Source organism: Carassius gibelio, chromosome A17, assembly GCF_023724105.1.
Source record: "Carassius gibelio isolate Cgi1373 ecotype wild population from Czech Republic chromosome A17, carGib1.2-hapl.c, whole genome shotgun sequence".
Lineage (NCBI taxonomy): Eukaryota > Metazoa > Chordata > Actinopteri > Cypriniformes > Cyprinidae > Carassius > Carassius gibelio.
The window spans coordinates 7,880,601-7,901,727 of record NC_068387.1 but is presented as its reverse complement, the minus strand read 5'-3'; the positions used below and the strand labels follow the sequence as shown (position 1 = coordinate 7,901,727).

At 38.2% G+C, this 21,127-nt stretch overlaps 1 gene segment (V, D, J or C); it reads left to right on the top strand.

The window, feature by feature from the left end:
• Positions 1 to 2,411: 2,411 nt before the first annotated feature.
• On the top strand, positions 2,412 to 3,361 carry LOC128031706 (T cell receptor alpha variable 36/delta variable 7-like). The segment is given in 2 exon segments: positions 2,412 to 2,827; positions 2,933 to 3,361. Coding segments are annotated over 2 exon segments (381 nt in total).
• Positions 3,362 to 21,127: the final 17,766 nt, after the last annotated feature.

Below are 21,127 nucleotides of genomic sequence, written 5' to 3'. Positions count from 1 at the left end.
TTTGAATTTAAAATATATCTACATTGTACTAAATAGCTAAAATATATAAACATATATAACGTTTTACAGGAAATAAACAGACCTGTTTAGTTAACATGCTATTATGATAATAGTAAAAACATAGTGTTTTATTGCAAAACGTGCTACATTGTGGCCGAGGCATTCAAACACTCTCCATAACAGTAAAACCTCTTGAAATTGTTTTGTTTTTATGTTCCTGTCAGTATTTCAGTTCATAAATTCAAAGCATTTTGAAGGCAGTAAAGGCGAGTTCTGTTCAAATGAATTGCACACACAAAAAAGTTCAACAATCGACAATGAAAAGTACAAAATATGACTCCAATTGTGTTCATAAAGTCAAATGTGCAAAGCGCTAACTCACTCTTCTGCACTTATGAGCTGCTTCTACAGCAAAACATGATATGTTTGAGAATCGAAAATGTAATCAACCGTCTGTGTACCTATAGATGACATCACTTCCTCCCTCTTGTGCCTGTTCTTTATAGCAAATGTTGTCACTTTATTACAAAGAGCTGACACGATGAACGCTTTCCTTTTCAAATCTGCATGTCTCTTGTGGCTAACAGGTAATAGTAAAAATATGTTGTGCAAATGATGATTGAGTGTGCTGTAAATGTTGCTTCTATGTTATAATGATCATTTTATTTCAAACATTACTCACTTCAAACAATGTTTCTCTTTCAATGGACAGTGGCAAACCATGCAAAAAACGTTTTGCAGATTCCCAATGACCTCACGAAGAACCAAAATGAATCGGCTGTTATCATCTGTTCTCACAATATACAGAACTACAACCGAATGCTGTGGTACAAACAGAGTCAGGACATGGCTGGACTCAAGTTGATGGGATACCTTTTTACTAAAGAGAATAAAGAGCCTGAATTTATAAACAAGATCCAAATGCAGGGAGATGCAGCGAGAAATGCAACTCTGACTATCAAAAACCTCACACCACAGGACAGCGCAGTGTATTTCTGTGCAGCATATTACACAGTGATAAAGACAATGAAACCTTAATACAAAAAGCTTTCTGGTCTGTGCTCCTGCATCAGCTCTGCTTCACCTGCACATGGCTCAGGGTTTGATGTGCTGCCAACATTGAGCTGAGATCTGTGACGTTCGTGCACCAGAGAAACACAAGGAGAGGGAGAGATCCAATTGCAGGTAAGTTTTATTAACAAAAAGGGTAATCCAAAAACAAACAGTCCAAGGAGACAAACAAAACAAAAGAGGGAACCGGAAGGAACGGGAACTCGGAGGGCGAGAAGGCAAGGTACTGTATACCTGTAAAGTACAGTATATGCATGTATAAGCAGGCATTTACAGTACATTGTATTATGTAGTGTTTGTTGCACTTTTTAGTAAAATAAATGATGATTTTCAGTATTGTTATTAATAATTGTAAAATCTGCAAATCTGCCTTTTTTTCATTGCCCTTAAAATATTGTCACTTTTTCTTCTGGATTGAATTCTTACTGTAGCACACTCATTCACCACATAAACATAATATTCTATTATTTGTTTCAAAATATTTATATCTAAATATTTATTTGTATCCATCCTTATTACATTCATCAGATAATCTAATATATATTGAATTCACTTAACTTTTTTTTTGCAATGTACTGCAAATTAAATATAAAATTTACTGCAAGTATTTTCTAAATATCTCAAAATTGTGAGGCAGCTACCTTTTGAATCTCTGCATGTGGATGGCAGGAAATTGTTGTAATTACAAACCCTGTGGGTAGAAGGCGCTAAAGGTCCATAATAGAATCTGTAATATACAAATTTTAAGGGGCGTGGTAATGTTGCAGCACTCACAGAGATGAAGAAATACATTGAACCGAACATTTTTGCACCTAGAATATTTCTCCAGTTTAAGTCAACATGGTCAGAGTTTTTCTTGTCTTGCTATTTTGGCATACAGGTAAATATTTTATATTATTAAACAATTAATTAACAATAATAGTTATGCAATAGTGCTTAAATAATGTATCCTTTTTGTTTCTTTTTACAGGTTTTGTTTGCAGTGTTCAGCAAAGCCCCTCAAATCTATTTAAATCGGAGAAAGACACTGCAGAACTTGTATGCGAACACAAAATAGCAACTTACACTATAATCCTCTGGTACAAGCAAACACAAGCAAACCAGGGATTTACATTACTGGGATATATCTGGAACAAAAATTATTTTCCAGAGGATAATTTTAAGCAAAAAATCGATTTGGATGGAGATGGAGCCAATAAGGGTTCCTTAAAAGTGAAAGACCTTGAAGCCGGTGACAGTGCAATGTACTACTGCGCAGCTAGTTTACACAGTGTGATGTGAAGTCATGTCACAATACAAAAAGCTCTGAGATAAAAACACCAGTGCTGCACGATTAACCACAGCAGCTCTTTCTCTCCTGCTCAAGGGTTTAGTTGAATTTCCTGCTGATATTTGCATCCTTCTGGTTTGAGATGCACACTGTGATGGATGTGGTCTAAATATCAATACCAAAAACTTAAAGAGATCATATACATTTCTTGTTTGATGAAGCCTAACAACCATTTATACCAAACATTTGCAAAAATAAATCTATTTAAATGAAATGAATGAACACATAAAATGAGGAGTTTCTTCTTGGGTGCATTTTTTTCCCGTTGACTGTTTGGAAATATAAACAAGGTATAGCTAACACTCTCAGTGACATCACTTCCTCCATTCCTTGCATTTAACTCATAGTGGAGTCAGTCAGCAGAGAGAGACAACATGAGTAACGCTCCATATGTCTGTGTTTCTGTCATTGTTCTGTGCCTTGCAGGTAATTATTTTTCATCTACTTTAGTTGTGTTAATACACTGTATCATTAAATTATTATTGATTTGGCTTTTTACAGAGTGTTATTTAATACTCTTTCTTTCTACAGTCAGCATTCTTGGTAAAAGAGTTGTCCAGACTCCTTCTGATCTCCTGAAGAGAGAAGACGAATTCGCAGAGATCAAATGTTCTCACAGTATACAAAACTACTATGTCACACAATGGTACAAACAAAGCCAGAACATCATGCAACTCCAACTCATGGGAAACATTAACGTTAAACAAAAGACCATAGAGCAGGAATTTAATGGCAGGATCAAACTGGACGGAGATGGAAGAAACAACGTCACTCTGACTATCGACAAACTAATGCTGAATGACAGCGCGATGTATTTCTGTGCAGCGTATTACACAGTGCTCAGAAGCAGATCTGTTTAATACAAAAACCTTCTGGTGTTTATCAGTTTATCAGTAACTGCAAATACACTCTCATTTTACACCTGATCTGTGGTTCAGTAAATATAATGCACATAGCAATACACAGGGATTTACCAATATGATACAATAATAATAAATTAATTAATGATTTATATATTAATTAATAATAATCACTATTATTAAAGGTATAGTTCGCCAAAAAGATAACTTTATTTAGCACAATAACATGTTGCTTTACATAATAACACGGGTAGTTTAATGTAGTCAAGATGTAGTTGTTATTATAATCACTTGGAGGAGCTCTTGATGAATTTATGTGCAAATGATGTTTCACTAACCACTTTGAAATATTACCGTATAGCTCAATAATTATTCAGAATCAAAATGCAAATCCCACTTTATTTACTGTGATTGCACAGCAATCAAAGCGTCATTATTTAGGGCATTTATATTATTTTGGGTATAGATTGGGGGCAAATGGCTTTTGCTACACAAATAAATTCTATTAAAGGAATAGTTCCCAAAAAAATCATCATCATCATTTACTAACCTTCATGTTTTTCTAAATCTGTATGTCTTTCCTTTTACTGTGAAACAAACAAGAAAAATCTCTCTCTCTCTTACTCTCTGCGTTTGTGTGTGTGTGTGTTTGTGTGTTTTGTCCATATCATCGAAGTCAGTTTGGGAACCAGTGTTCTTCCAAATATCTTATTTTGTGTTATGCAGAAGAAATTAAATTATACAGGTTTGTTATGATGATAAACTGTTCTTACATGAGGGTATACAAATGATAGAATTTAAGTTTTGGAGTAAACTAGCTGCTTCCAGCCAACCACTTTCCATTGATACAGTACATACCAACATTTGTTCTGCTCTTGTAGCTGTGTTTTTGAACACACCCAGAATGTTCTACACCCCTTGTGATGTAACGAAAAGCCAGATTCGGTGGTAACACCTCTCCAGGAAAACAAACAAACCTAAAAAAAAAAAAAAAACTCCGGCCACAAATCATATTTCTCTACTATTGGCATTACTTTGAAACCAAGTGCCAAGATGAATCTAGCTTTAGTTTTTCTGATCATATCACTCCAGTGGACAACAGGTATTTGACAATCTCAATGAAAAAGCTTTGAAATCAAATTTAAGAAATATTCATGTTGACTGTTGAGTGTTTTTTTAACTAGATATTCCATACTTCTTTTTGTCAGGTTTTGCTGATGTAAATGATGTTACCCAGCCTCCAAACATCATGTTACCTGTTGAAGAAAATGCCACTCTCACCTGCAGTCACACAAAAGGTGCTACTTATGACAGAATGTACTGGTTCCGCCAACATCAAGGAAAAACCATGGAGCTCATAGTGTATACAACAAGTTATGGCACGGTGGAATATGGAAAGCTTGAAAAAACTAAATACTCAGTCAGTCACAAATCTGCTGTGAAGGGTGTTCTTACTGTGAAGAATCTGGAGTCTGATGACAATGCGCTGTATCTGTGTGCAGTGAGTGAACACAGTGCAGCAGAATCATTTCACAGATGCACAAAAACCCTTTGTTTATCTGTCACGACAAGTGATATAAAAGATCACACAGACAGGTGGCACTCATGCTCTACACATGTGTTCTGCTACAATGCAGCCGTATAGGACTTTCGTAAGATATCAAATCACTTAGCATATTCTTTTTGACACATTCTGTTTACAAAAATAAATAAAACAGCAAAACCTGAATACATTTACTTTACAACATGCCTCACATGTGGCTGGTTATGTTTTCTGACTGAACATTGACAGCACATCATCCATTCATTTGATAAATCCTCACAATAAGCCTTGCATTTTAATCTGTACACAAAGTTCAAATATGTTAAAATAAATTAAGTGCAAACAAGATTTAAATGTTAGTAGGAAATACATACATATGATATATATATATATATTGTGAATTATAACTCAAGTTTTTATCTTTTCCTCTTCTTCAGAAAACTTGTAATATACCCCCCCCCCCTTCCTCCTAGTCGGTAAGTGTTTATTTTTGGCAAAGAGCAGTATAAAAGCTATCCACTTTCTTTTGTATTACTCAGAATAAAGGAAAAAAAATCATATGGACTTGAAACAGCATGCAGGTGTATGCTGTTTTGGTTGAACTGTTCTTTTAGAAATCTGTTTTAGGATAAGTTTCAAAACTGAAATTTGAGACATGGACAGCAGGAGGTGATGTAAACCCTGACTCTTGTCAACAGGAACCCTAACTTACCATTACACTCAGAACAAACTTTACTGTTATTGTCAATCACACTATGGTAAAGAGTGAAGGTGACACACACACACACACACACACACACACATCTGTTCTCTGAACATTCAAGTAAACATGATCAGGACTCTCATCAGTGTCTCTCTTCTCATCTGTCTCTCAGGTATAAAATATTTGACTATACACATCCTTCACATTTTGTGTGAAGTCATGGTTTTTACCACTATGCAATAACTAAGTATTATTAATAATGAAAATGAATAAATAATTATTCAGTAAATGCATGAACAGGACTGTATGAAATAATGTAAATGTTTTCCTTTTTTTTTTTTTTTTTTTACAGATATTTCAAAGAGTCAAGACATTCATCAGACTCCGAAGGATCTGATCAAAGATCCCGGACAGTCGGAAGACTTCCACTGTTCTCATACTTCTTCATACAATGTCATGCTCTGGTACAGGCAAAAACGTGGTGAAAGTTTGGAGTTGCTTGGATATCTTGTGGGTTCTGCTAAAACAGTAGAAGATAAATTCACAGATAAAATAAGTCTGGATGGTGATGCAAATAAAAACAGTGTTTTAAAACTAAAGAGACTTTCAGCTGAGGACAGTGCGGTGTACTTTTGCGCTGCTAGTGTACACAGTGCTGTGGCTTCCCTTCCTTCTCAACAAAAACCCTGGTGTATTTCTTCACCACAATTTATAAACTGTACATCACCTCCTGTAAGAGAAATACATGGCTTGAATACATTAAAACAGAAATACATGGCTTGAATACATTTACAGACAGATATCAAGGCCAACTCTATTAAATGTTCATATTTTAGGTTTGAAAATGTTATATTAGTTTATGTTAGTTGAAAAAAATATAATATATTTTTTTAAATGCTTATTGAGTAGTCTCTTTAAAAAAATAAAGAATAATTCTAATATATATATATAAATTAGTATAGTATATTAGTGGTAGTTCGCAGCCAGCCGTATCGCTTACCTGAGCACAAGAAAAAGGTAGTTCAGGCTGAATTAGGCGCAATGCTGGAAATGGGAGTAATAGAAGAATTTAAAAGTAACTGGGCGAGCACGATAGTTATAGTTCAGAAAACGGACGGCTCTTCTGTGTGGATTATCGCAAGGTGAATGCTGTGCCGAAATTAGATGTGTATCCAATGCCGCGGGTTGATGAGTTGCTTGATCGGCTAGGCACGGCTAATTTTTATTCGACATTGGACTTAACAAAGGGATATTGGTAGATCCTCTTGTCTCCATTATCCAAAGAAAAGACAGCTTTCACAACGCCGTTTGGATTACACCAGTTTGTTACCCTTCGGCTTGGGTTGTTTGGGGCACCGGCTACTTTTCAGCGCCTCATGGATAAGATTCTGCGGCCCCATGCGGCATATGCTGCTGCCTACTTAGATGATATCATTATATTTAGTAATGATTGGAAGCGGCATATGCAGCATCTGAGGGCCGTCCTGAGGTCGCTGAGGGGTGCTGGACTAATGGCAAACCCAAAGAAGTGTGCTATTGGGCGTGTGGAAGTAAGGTGTCTGGGCTTCCACTTGGGGCATGGACAGGTGCGTCCCCAAATTGACAAGACAGCCACTGTTGCGACCTGTCCACGTCCCAAGACCAAAAAGGAGGTAAGGCAGTTCTTGGGGCTGGCGGGATATTATAGACGATTTGTTCCTAATTATTCGGACCTCACCAGCCCATTGACTGACCTTACTAAAAAGGAGGCACCAGATACGGTCCAGTGGACGGAGTCATGGCAGGGTGGGGCGTGGTTTAGCGAAGTCTGCAGCGGGAGAGAGAATCAGGAGATGAGCGGTGAGTGAGTGGGTTGGACGGAAACGATCAACACCTGTTTCTTGTTGCAGTAATTGGAGTGGAGAGAGTATAAAATGCCAGGAGAAACGGGAGCAGTGGAGAGAGAGACGGACTGCTGACGTGACCTGAGAAGTAAGTAAGTAAGTAAGTAAGTAAGTGAGTGAGTGAGTGAGTGAGTGAGTGAGTGAGTGAGTGAGTGAGTGAGTGAGTGAGTGAGTGAGTGACGTGACATTCAGCCAAGTATGGTGACTAGGGCTGGTTATCGTTTCAGATGTTCCAGATCGATTCGATTTCGATTCTCGATTCGATTTCGATTTCGATTCGATTTTCCATTAGAGCTGTAATCGGGCCTTAAAAGTTAAGCCCGACAGGACCCGAGCCCGACAAGTACATTTTGATTGACAGCTTTTTAAAAGCCCGAACCCATTTACAACCCGACATTATTCAAATGTACCACGCACACAGCTCTTTTGCCTTTTGTCAGGAATGAGTCATTTATACATGTTTTAACATAATTTATACATGACCAACGTAATAGGCCACTTGGAAGTTTGAACAAAGAAATAAAATAAGTCCTCTGTAACATCATAATATCTCAGCACTCTATAAATAAAGTATAGGCTCATTTGGCATATAAATAGGCCAACGCACCAATAAAAACATATATATTAGAATTATTATTATAATTTTTTTTTGAAAGAGACTACTCAATAAGCATTTAAAAAATATATTATGTTTTTTTCAACTAACGTTTTTTATATATATATATATATATATATGTGCGTGTTATAATGTTCGAAATGTTAACAACAGAGGGCAGTGTTGTAACTGCGTACACTTTAGATTTGAACCCAATATGACATCCTCTTTACAGCATGGAAATAAAAAGCATTAGCATCTCATTCACCAGGCATTGGCATGTAATAGCACACAACACTCTTGAGGGTTCTTAAGGCAGATTAATGTGCTTTAACATGAGTCAAATTATTATAAAATTAATTTTCGCAACCTCTGTTTGTTATCCACTCTGGATTGAGGGTATGTATTGCTGTTGTAATTATTTTTATTATTATATACAAATATTAAATTTGTGCCAAAATTATATTCCAAATCCAATCAATAGAGAAGGAATTTGTGATCACTGCTTAAATTGCCTCAATCATTAAGTCTTTTGTGTTTTGTAGGTTCCCCTCTCAGTGACAATGTTGTTCAGGAACCTCGTGACATGATAGTGGATATTAAGGATTCTCCGGTGCTGCAGTGTTCCCATAGCATCTCAGGCTATGACCGTATCCTGTGGTATAAACAAACCCAGGATGGACAGCTTGTTTTTTTGGGATATCTCTTTGGCTTAACAAATCAGCCTGAAGTCGCAAACAAATACAAATTAGATGGAAATGGAAATAATGGCAAATTAGTCATACAATCCCTTTAGTTTATTGACACTGCCACATATTTCTGTGCAGCATCCACACAGTGCCACACATCTGGTGGATCACCTCTGCAAAAACCTTCTGACGGGCTACATTTGAGCACAAAACGCACATGGCAGTTTGAATGTTTTATGATTTAATCTGACATAATGTGGATTTCCATCCGAACACCTGCTGAGTCTGATGTCACATCCTGTGTCTCTCACCTCAAATGACTATAGACTCTAACTCAACATGAATTCAACATGATCTGAGTTTTGCTTGTGGTTATTGCTTCTGTGTTCTGGCAAACGCATAATTAAGTGGCTACCAGCAGCATTAATATTGTACAAATTGATCATGACATAATTCATGATTCAATGATTTCCTTTTGTCCAAGACCTGTTAGTAGCAGTAAAGTTCACCAAGTATCTCCTCAGATGAACTGTTGAGTCTTAATGACACGTTGGATCTCAAGTGCAGCTGAAGTGTTTCTGGCTATGTTACTATTCTGTGGTATCAGCAACTGAATGTTGCTCCAGAACTTAAACTCGTAGGATTTGTGTATTATAAAAAAAAAAAACTATTATTGAGAATGAATATACAGAGCTCTTTGAAGTGAGTCGAGATGGATAGAAAGAAGCATCTTCTCCACATCTCCAAGATCACAATCTATGAATTGTATTCCAACTGCTTTGTTGCTATGCTTCAGTTACAATGCAACCACTTTGTTTCCTGTCAGTTGGGGGCAGTGTGTTCACACATCATCTATTTTCTTTTACTCTGGTAGTTTATATATTCAATGAATCCACATCAGACCTGTCAATACTCCTAAAGCACCGGCTATAAACTCAGAATGTTCCTGAATCTGATCATTTATATAAGTTTGGCGACGTTAGTCTCAGGTAATGTTGATAGACTTTGCATGTCGTAATATTCTTCATAATAATACAACTTTAGATTTGTGATTGTGATGTCTGTTTCCACAGGTGAAAAGGGGGACATGACTGTTCACCAGAAACCTTATGATCTGATAGTAAATGACCAAGAATCTCCTGAAATCAATTGTTCCCACGGAATCCCAAACTATAACCGGCTGTTGTGGTACAAGCAATCCCAGAACAAAGAGTTAACGTTCATGGGAAATCTAGTTGGTGACACGGGATACCCAGAAAAAGCTTTCCAGGGCAAAATTGAAATACGTGGAGACTCAAATAAGTTTTACGGCTCTTTGACTCTGATCAATTCTACACCAGAAAACAGTACTGTTTATTTCTGTGCAGCCTATTACACAGTGACACTAAATTTGTTCCTCCCATACAAAAACCCACTACTAAGAATTATTGTGTATACAGTAGTCCTACACCTGTGATAAACCACTGCTAGATATAAACTGCTATAAAGCTCTTTTTCATAAGCTACTGAGCTGCTTTACTATTCCAGCTGCTATCTGCGACAAGGCCTGGATTCACAGACAGAACTTAGACTAAGCCAGGATTAGCCCGTAGTCTAATAAGGACATTTAACTATTTTTTTTTTTTCATAAACATGCCTTAGAAAAAATGTTACTGGTATGCCTTTTGAGACAAAATGAAGGCACTGATATATTTTAAGATCAGTCCCAGCAAGTTTCTTTAAATCGAAACAGTGCAGATTTAGATTTTAGTCTGTCATTAGTCTTAAACCTTGTCTGTGAAACGAGGGGTTAAATTTAACTGATTTTATAACTTCATGTGAAGTCACTCGTGCACATACAACTAATATCAAGTATGACTTTTGCTAAGATAATGACACAAATCTCTAAATGTGTTCTGATTAATATATATTTTTAAATGCTTATTGAGTAGTATCTTTCAATTTGATAAAGCATTGATAACTGTTCAGATTCTAGAAAACACAGGATGAGATGGATGTATAATAGTGATGACTAATGCACATCACATGATCTTCAATATGGTGACACACATTGTTTTCTTTAGTAGCCTGTAAATTTAAATTACTCAAATGTAAAAACAAAGTTAATGTCATGCTCTTCCTCGAGTGCTTTTACATACGCGTCAAAATTCTGTACTCATTCTATTCAAGTGTTAACCAAAGCCTGAAAGAAAATATAAGCAAATGGAGAAGCCTGTTTTTGAACTATTCAGGACAATGCAACTTGATAGGTGAAACATGCATTAGTTTCTCTATTTCTTTTAGAGAGCTACTCCATGTAGCATCTAGACTCCACCAGGTGTCCTCACATGCATCTATACCTGCGCAGTTGCTTTACATCACTCATGAAAACTAAAATGTTTGGTTTGCTGATTTTGCTCTTGCTTCTTCCATTAGGTATATGAAAATAGCTTACGTTTAAATCGATGTTTTCAGGATCGTTGACATTAATTGTTTTTTATTTAAACTTTTCTCTGCTTCTTTTACAGATTCGGGATTAAAGCAATCACCTCATCTCTTTGTAACCAAGGATCTCAATGTGACCATAAAGTGTTCCCAGATTGGAACATCATACAACAGCATGTACTGGTTCAGGAAAACACCCACTGAGCCGTTGGAGCAGATAGTTTACTTCTACATTAAATCAGAAACCTGGGAGAAGGATTTTCAGCAGAGAGCGTCTGCTGTGAGGAACGGGGCATCTTTAGACCTGACTCTTGTCAAAGTACAGCGCTCTGACAGTGGTGTTTATTACTGCGCAAAGCAGGATGCACATCAGTGTAACTCAATCTATAACCTCGACAAAAACATGCAGTCCTGCTCCTGCAGATTCACATCTAACACCTGCTCATCTTCTGTCACTGAATGAATTTCATGACTATAGCGATGTGTAAGAAAAGTATATGCATTTTGTTTACATGTTAATTATTTTAGTTTACATACACAATTTGACTTATTTTGTCCATTTTAGCCAGGTCTGATTTACATGAATTAAATTGTTCTTGGTTGTCAAAAGTGAGACAGACACTGGAAAATGAAATCATGTTATCAGACAATTAATCCATAATAATTCATTAGTTTTCCTCTGTGATAGTCAAACTCCATTCGTTGCAGTTTCTATTATAACCGGTAGGGGTCTCTTTAACCCAAATAAAATGTTACAGACATGTATGAAACAGGCTTTATAAAACCCAGTCCAGTGAGAGTTTGCACTTGTTTTTAGTTGTATATTCTACACATCCTGTTCAGAGCTCTCACAAACTGATGTTCATTCATGTCATTTTCTCCAGCACTGAAGCATCAACATGGCATTTATAATGTGTTTGATTTATTTAGCAACAACTCCATTATGGGTCTCAGGTAAAATCTAATTTATTTATTTAGTAATTTTTATTTAGTCTTTATTTAGTAATTTGTTTCTGTTTTTCTTACTAACTTCTACTTCTAGCTAAATATACTTTTGTCTGTTTTCAACAGGAGAATCACTAAGTGACCTTATTCATCAGAATCCATCTCATCTGATAACAAATGCTGAGAAAACAGTTCAACTCAACTGTTCTCACTCCATTAAAGACTATTACATGATATTATGGTATCAGCAAATGAACGGTGACAGTGCACTAAATCTTGTTGGATATGTGTATTACGAAAGTCCAACAATAGAAAGCAAATACACAAATCAGTTCATCGTTGAAGGAAATGGTGCAAAAGCCTCTGTTCTTAAAGTCACGTTAGAAAGGGAACATGTTGGGAGTACTGCAATATATTACTGTGCTGCCAGCAAAGCACAGTGTTGAAGATCCTTTAATAACCCCTACAAAAACCTTCTGTTCAACCACTTCACCACAGAATTATTAGCACCTGAATCCACCCGTACACCCCCCAAAATGATCACCCTGTGTACCCATATTAAGTGGTATAAACAAATTTGTATATACAAGTTATTACATCTCAAAGCATTTAATTAATATATACAAATCTGATCAGCTGGGGCAAGACCTATGTCTGACATGCTGAATGTGTTCTTGTAGTTTTGTAGGAGAATGTCAGAATATCATCCAAGTAAACAAACACAATTATATTAAGCATCTCTATAAGAACATTATCTATGAGACCATTAACCAGACCAAATGGCATTACCTGGCTCTCTTAGTGGCCTGTCAAGATATTAAATACAGTCTTACATTTGTCTCCCTCCTGGATCCTGACAAGATGGTATGCATTCTGAAGGTCAGGTTTGATAAAGATGGTGGCCCCCTGTAGGATCTCAAAAGCTGTGGGTCATAAGAGGTACTATCACAGGTACGGAACGGCCCATATCGCAACATCTCGTTCCCTACTCAGGAAACCAAGGTTACATACGTAACCGAGATGTTCCTTTTCATAGGTCACTTCAATGCTGCGATGACGTCATCACCTTGGGAACGCTATACCATAACGCCTGACGTACCTTAGATAGCTGGAGACCAAGGAAAGCATCTGCTCAAGCGGATAAGACCTGGGAGCCAGGAGCTGACCTCACGTCCAAACAGTTTTTTGTTGGCCTATACTGCATTGGAGCTCTGTCACTATATTTTTTTTATCGACTGTTTTTATCTTAAAACATCTATTTTATAGACCATCGTTTCCATTTATATAAGGTGTGAATATATCCACTATTGTATTCTGCAACAAAAACAATCAGAGCACCTCGTTATCACTAGTTTTATTTTGATCTCCTTGGTCAGCTATTAGCTTATAGCCCGTTAGCAGCATCAGCGGCGTGGTTGCTGCTAACTGTGCTTACATTGCTAATACTCTATTCACACACATTACCATTGCTGTACTCACTGTTACTTGCTTTAATGGCGGATGAATGTCTACCTTTGATTGCAGGCGAGGACACATTTGAGCTGCATTTTGTGCAGCTCGAGCTCGAGGCAGTGTATAGAAGCAGATTCGTAACCTGGAGGTGAGGCAGGCCCAGCTGAGAGAGCGGAGAGCCGCGCTAGAGTCTTCTCAGGCTGACGCTCACAAGTCCGGGGTAAGTATACCGTGTGCTGTTAACAGTCCCACCATGTCTACTCCGTGTGTTTTCTGCACAAGCACCCAGGACGCGATCTTCCCAGATGTCCTTTACTCCGGCGCCGGGACACCACAGACCCTGGGTGCATCCACAGCGGAGGACGCGAGCCAGGCCCCGGGCGATGACTTCTTCCTCTCCAATCTTCGAGATCTCCACCTGGAACCGTGATCATCAGAGACTCCATCGTCTGACACGTCCGTGCTACGTTAGCCGAAGGTAAAGTGCACACTCATTGTTTCCCTGGTGCTTGTGTTCTCAATGTTTCTGCACAGATACCGGATCCAAAATGAGTGGTAATGAGTCATCCAAAATATTTTTAATGATATTTGGGTCGCGGTCAGTCGGGTCCTTTAAAATAAAAATTCCAATTAATCCTTTGTCATTTATTTAGTACTAGACACAATTTTCAAATTCATAGGCCTACACTTTATTGGCTGAATAACTGGCATGAAGATGATGCACAAGCTCAGTCTGTATGTAGAGATGGAGGCGGCAAAGAAGACTGCATGGGGAGCAACGTCGCTTTTTTTGGTAAAACATGATTTTGACGACTTCATTAAGTTTTGTTTTATAGAAAACTCTTTTTAAAAGATTTTCGTTGTGTATTAATTGTATCTTAATTTTGATCAATGTTTGACATTCCTGTGGCCCAATGATGCTACGATGAGCATTTACTGCTTTTAAAAAATGCGGGTCAGGAAGCGGGTCGGGTACAATATTTACTTTAATACCAAGAAGGAACACGTGCTGGGCGAAAAGGTCTAAGCCGTGTCGAACCCTGCATAAAACGGGAGACTAAAGGGTGGCGACCGACCAAAACATCTCCCACGAGAGCATGTTCTGCCGATATAGCCGCAACATATACCTTAAGAGTGGCAGGGGTAACTGCCTCAGGAAAACGCATTTGGAGAAACTCCAGCACTGAAATGATAGGGCAGGTGACTGGATCCATAGAACGCTGTCTACACCAAGAGGCAAAAAGTCTCCACTTGAAAGCATACAAGTGTCTCGTGGAGGGAGACCTAGAATTAATAATATTTTCGGTAACCTCAGCTGAGAGACCTGAACACATTAACGTACCCTGCTCAGGGGCCACACCCACAACCTCCATAAGTCCGGTCGAGGATGCCAAATCACGCCCCGAGCTTGTGTCAACAGATCGTGTTTGAGGGGAACCTCCCACGGAGTGCCAGCCAGCAGACTGATCAGGTCCGAAAACCACAACTGAGTGGGACACCACGGGGGTATAAGCAGTAAGCGCTCCACCCTGTCTGATCGTACTCTTAACAGGACTGCTGGGAGCAGCCGGAGAGGGGGAAAGCATAAAGATTGGCCTTGGGCCATTCGTGGGCCAGAGCATCTATACCAAGAGGCGACGGGGGAGACAGGGAAAACCAGAGCGGGAAGTGCATAGTCATCCTCGAAGCAAACAAGTCCACTTCCGCTCGGCCGAACTTCTGCCAAATGAGATCCACTACCTGAGGGTGCAATCTCCATTCTCCCTCCTCCAGACTCGATAGTAAGTCTGCTCCTGAGTTCAGGTGTCCTGGGACATAAACTGCTCTAATCGACAGAAATTTTGTCTGAACCCAAAGGAGAACAAGCCTCGCCAGCCTGCACAGGGGGGCGGGAACGTAATCCTCCTTGGCGATTGAGATACGAAACAACTGTCATGTTGAGCTTAGAGCAGGAAAGGTCTTGTGTGTCACTGTAATTCTGCGAAGCGGATGACAATGAAGCAATATGTTCTGGCTCTTTGCCCACCACTGAAATGGACATATATGGAGCAGGCCCAACTGAACCACAGGGGACGCTGCCGCCATCAGACCCAACAGTCTGAGACATAAGCCGACATGAAACAGGTGCGGGGCCAAGGCTGCGTCCATACATTTTCTGAACGTTCGAGTAGCCAGGGCTAGACCGAATGGAAGAACACAAAATTGGTAAGCTTTGCCCCCGAAAGGAAACCTGAGGAACTTCCTGTGTCTCTTGATGATCCGGATGTGAAAGTGTGCATCCTTTAGATCGATAGTTACGAACCAATCCTCGGATTGGATCTGAGACAGAATGGACTTCATCGTTAGCATCTTGAACTTGCTCACACTGAGCGCAAGATTTAAACGACGCAGGTCCAAGATCGGACATAAGCCACCTAATTTGGGCACAACAAAGTATCGGCTGTAAAAGCCTGACTCCATCTGAGTGGGGGTACCTCTTCTATAGCCCATTTCTCTAGGAGTAACACAATCTCTTGATTCAAAATCGAGGCCTCCCCAGGACATACAGTCGTAAGAAGAACCTCGGTGAAAGGAGGTGGCCCTTTCCGAAATTGAATGGTGCAACCGTGTCAAACGGTTCGTAACATCCACAGTGAGATGTTGGGCAAGCGTCTCCAAGTGGCCCAAAAATCCGCAGGGGGCCTTAGTTGCTCCACTTGTGACATACTCGTTTGATTTTCCGGTGTAGGGCCTTGAGACACCTGAGTTGTGGGGAGATCATCACAGAAAGATGTCCAGATGTCTTGTCGGGCCAGCCCACCACCCCAAGAGTGGGGCCCTGAAGGCCGTCATAAACGGGCCATGCTTGCATGAACCTTGGACATTTCCCATAACTCTGAAGGCTGGAACGCGCAGAGTATCTGAGGATGTGCTCGTCATAAGGACTCGACCTAAATCTGCCCGAAGCGCAGAATGCGGAGGGACTGTGAAGATCCGAGTCAGGAGGCCACAATGAGAGAGGTGAATACCCTTGTGCGGTTCGTCCCCACTCTCCAAAGGAGGGCCTGGCCTCCAAAGACGGGCAAATAAATCAGGAGCTGCTATTGGGAGCCTGAGAACGAGAGGCCTTTTGAGCTGTTGACTGTTGCACGAATGCCTCAGCACTGTCAACAATCTCAAATTGGAGAGCGCGCGCGCTGTTCGGTCAGGTTACGAAAAAGAGAAGATGCACTTTTAATAGCAAATGGACTGTAACATACTCTTGGTTAAGACCTGTAAATGGCAAAGCAGAGAGGGCTTTTTATATTTTATGAAAAAGCAGTTTTTCTGTGGGACATGGTGGAGAATACGATATGAAGCGACCGAGTGAGTGAGTACCACAGAAAAAAAGCACATCATCAAGAAACATGCAAATCAGTGCAATTTTTTATCAATAAACCAAATGACCCACAGGCTGACAAATTGAGGAGCATTCATCAGGCCGTACATCACACACATTCATATCGCTTTGTAAAACAGCGAGAATAAAAGTTACGCCTTCATTCTTTGTGTGAATGTTTGGGTGGCTTTATGCAGATCTTCCCACATTGTGATGTAGTCATGTGCAGGCGTGTTAGAACGAGTCATTTTAGATAGGAAAGGATGACTCTTAACTTTTATGAAGATTATCTCTTTGGATTTGAGACTTTACAGATCTTCTTTATGCACCAAGAGCTTGTAACACTCCAAAGAGAAAGGAAAGATTGAAATCGCTTCACCTGACCCCTTTACAATATAATATTTGACACATTTTTTAAAATGCTTATTGGAAAGTCTTCTTTTTATATTGAATGAAATGTCAGTTTCTCTTGATTTGCTTGCCACCTTGAAAGCTTGATTTGATCAAAAATAAGATGTGGTTGAAGGCAAGGTAGCACAGATGACTGCTCACTATGGTGGTGATGACTAATATGACTACAAACGGGAACATTCCATTAACTTTGTCCCTGTTCTATTCATTTTCTACAGTTGCTTTTATCGGCCAAATACATTTTTAATTGCTTTAAATGTGAAAAAAAATAACCTGGCATGCTCTGCCTCGAGTGTGTATATATCTATGTCAAAATTATACCCTGAATCTAATCAAGTGTTAACCAAAGCCTGAAAGGAAATATAAGCAAAATGGGAGATTTCAGTTATTGCGCTCTTCAGGACAATGCAACCTGTTAGTGAAACTTAAACTTACTTTCTTTTACAAAGCAATAGCTCATAGCATTTGGATTTCATCAATATGAACAACTTTTTAATCAATTCGTTTTTTAAAGGAGGGACTAAACTGTTCTAGCATTATCTGTCCATTCCACTAGATGTCCTCACATGCATCTATAGCTAGTGACTTTCTTTACATCACTCATTAAACAAAAAAATGTTTGGTTTGCTGATTTTGCTCTCGCTTCTTCCATTAGGTAAACAAAAATAGATATTTTCAGAATCATTGAGGCTAATTGTTTTTAATTAAAATTCCTCCCTTCTTATCTCGACATATTTTACAGATTCGGGATTAAAGCAATCACCTCATCTCTTTGTAACCAAGGATCTCAATGTGACCATAAAGTGTTCCCAGATTGGAACATCATACAATATCATGTATTGGTTCAGACAGACATCTACTGAGCCGTTGGAGCAGATAGTGCATTTCTTTGTTAAATCAGAAACCTGGGAGAAGGATTTTCAGCAGAGAGCGTCTGCTGTGAGGAACGGGGCATCTTTAGACCTGACTCTTGTCAAAGTACAGCGCTCTGACAGTGGTGTTTATTACTGTGCAAAGCAGGATGCACATCAGTGTAACTCAATCTATAACCTCGACAAAAACATGCAGTCCTGCTCCTGCAGATTCACATCTAACACCTGCTCATCTTCTGTCACTGAATGAATTTCATGACTATAGCGATGTGTAAGAAAAGTGTTTATATGCATTTTGTTTACATATTAATTATTTTAGTTTACATACACAATTTGACTTGTTTTGTCAATTTTTTGTTCTTGATTGTCAAAAGTGAGACACTGGCAAATCAAATCATGTTTTCAGACAATAAACCCATAATAATTTCAGTTTCCCTCTGTGATCGAGTCAAACTCCATTCGTTGCAGTTTCTATTATAACCGGTAGGGGTCTCTTTAACCCAAATACAATGTTACAGACATGTATGAAACAGGCTTTATAAAACCCAGTCCAGTGAGTTAGCACTTGTTTTTAGTTGTATATTCTACACATCCTGTTCAGAGCTCTCACAAATTGATGTTCATTCATGTCATTTCTCCAGCACTGAAGCATCAACATGGCATTTATTATGTGTTTGATTTATTTAGCAACAACTCAATTATGGGTCTCAGGTAAAATATAATTTACTGTCTTTATTTAGTAATTTGTTTAAGTTTTTCTGACTAACTACTAGCTAAATATACTTTTGTTTTTTTTTGTTTTCAACAGGAGAATCACTAAGTGACCTAATTCATCAGAATCCATCTCATCTGATAACAAATGCTGAGAAAACAGTTCAACTCAACTGTTCTCACTCCATTAAAGACTATTACCTGATATTATGGTATCAGCAAATGAACGGTGACAGTGCACTAAATCTTGTTGGATATGTGTATTCCAAAAGTCCAAGAACAGAAAGCAAATACACAAATCAGTTCATCGTTGAAGGAAATGGTGAAGAAGCCTCTGTTCTTAAAGTCACGTTAGAAAGGGAACATGTTGGGAGTACTGCAATATATTACTGTGCTGCCAGCAAAGCACAGTGTTGAAGATCCTTTAATAACCCCTACAAAAACCTTCTGTTCAACCACTTCACCACAGAATTATTAGCATCTGAATCCACCCATACACCCCCCAAAATGATCACCCTGTGCACCCATATTACGTTGAATGATTAATATGATAATTTTACATTATATGTCTACAAGCATTTCATTTCTACGAAAAATTATAATTTTTTACTGTTTTCAAACTTTTTGATACATTGTTTAATCTCGCTTAAAGCCATCAAAAACTCAAGTGTTGTTAAGCACCATTAAGATCCACCGCTGCCTTATCCGTCTCTTATCTCTATATTTTAATTTTGGCTAAAATCTCTCCACACTTGTGTTTGTTTGTAAATTAAATTGATTACACATTTAATTATTTTCTAGCATCTGTAAATCAGAAGCTGAGAACATTGTACTTGAAGCCTTTATGTATAATGCAGTGTAAAGGCTTTGACAATGTACTTTGTAATGCGTTATACGTTTTCATAAATAATTATAACTAATGTTAAGATGCTAAATAATATTTGCCAATTGCATGGTAGCTCTGAAATCGATTGTTGTGAATTTCAATGTGTTAAAGGTGTAACAATAAATAGTTAATGTTTGGATGATTGTTATGATATATTATTACTGTGGTTACAGAGATTATACAATGCATTGAAAGATGCATTAAAGGCATATTCATTGCAAAATAAAATACTACATAATGCAAAACATGGAGTACTAAATTACTACTTAAGTAACTAAGTTTTGGACGTATAATACATTTTTGTTGCATGGAAAGCAAGAAAGATATGGAACAGGTCTAGAACAACATGAGTGTGAGAAATTGATGACAGTGTCACATGCTTTAATGAAATATGACATGCCTTCATGTCAATAGGTGTCGCTGTATCACAACACATTCACTTAATGTGACCTGAAATAGGACATTTTGGGGATTTTCCCCCTGTGGTTATGTGCCTTGCAGTCTCATTGCTGCACTAATGTTCTCACATTATCTGTCAGCGTGAGCTTGTCAGCATGAGAGCTGTCATCATAATAACTGTTACACTGGTCACTTTCTCAGGTGAGGCTTTATCTATGGTTAAGAAGTTATTCATGTTTCTCTTCTGTTAGGATATGAATATGTGTTTCCTCTTTTGACAGGATCTTCTCATAGTAACACAGTTGACCAGTCTCCACCTGATGTAATTAAGAAACCAGGAGAATCTGCAGTGATCCAGTGTTCACACAATGTGCCCAGTTACAATCAAATCAACTGGTACAGACAAAACCAGGGCAAAGAATTCACATTCATGGGATATTTACTTCTAGAAAGTCCAAAACCAGAAAAAGAGTTCATTGAAAAAATAGAAATGTCTGGGAATGGAAATCCCAATGGCAATGGAGCTTTGACCATTAAAAATCTTTTATCCACTGACAGTGCAGTATATTTTTGCGCTGCTTATTACACAGTGTTTTAGTTTCGGGCTGTTCATTACAAAAACCTCTGCTATTAGGAGAAGCAAAAAAAAAAAAAAAAAAAAAAAAAAAAAGAAAAAGAAAAGAAAAAAGAAAAAAGAAAAAAACTATATCTTCATCACACCTGTTCCTGTGGTATTTACTGTATTTGAGACTCTGCAAGTTTTTATGATAACAATAATTAACCACCATGACAATTAACACCATGAGAATTAACGAAAAAAATTGACAAAAAAAGAGAAAAGAATACATAACACAAAATAAATATGTGCAAAGGGGATCTGGAACTTAGTTAGGCTGATCCAAATATCTCTCAACCTTTTGTGTAGAGTTCAGATGATTAGTTTCACAATTTGACTTTAGTAAAACTATTAGTGTCCTAGAAATGATGCAGAATTT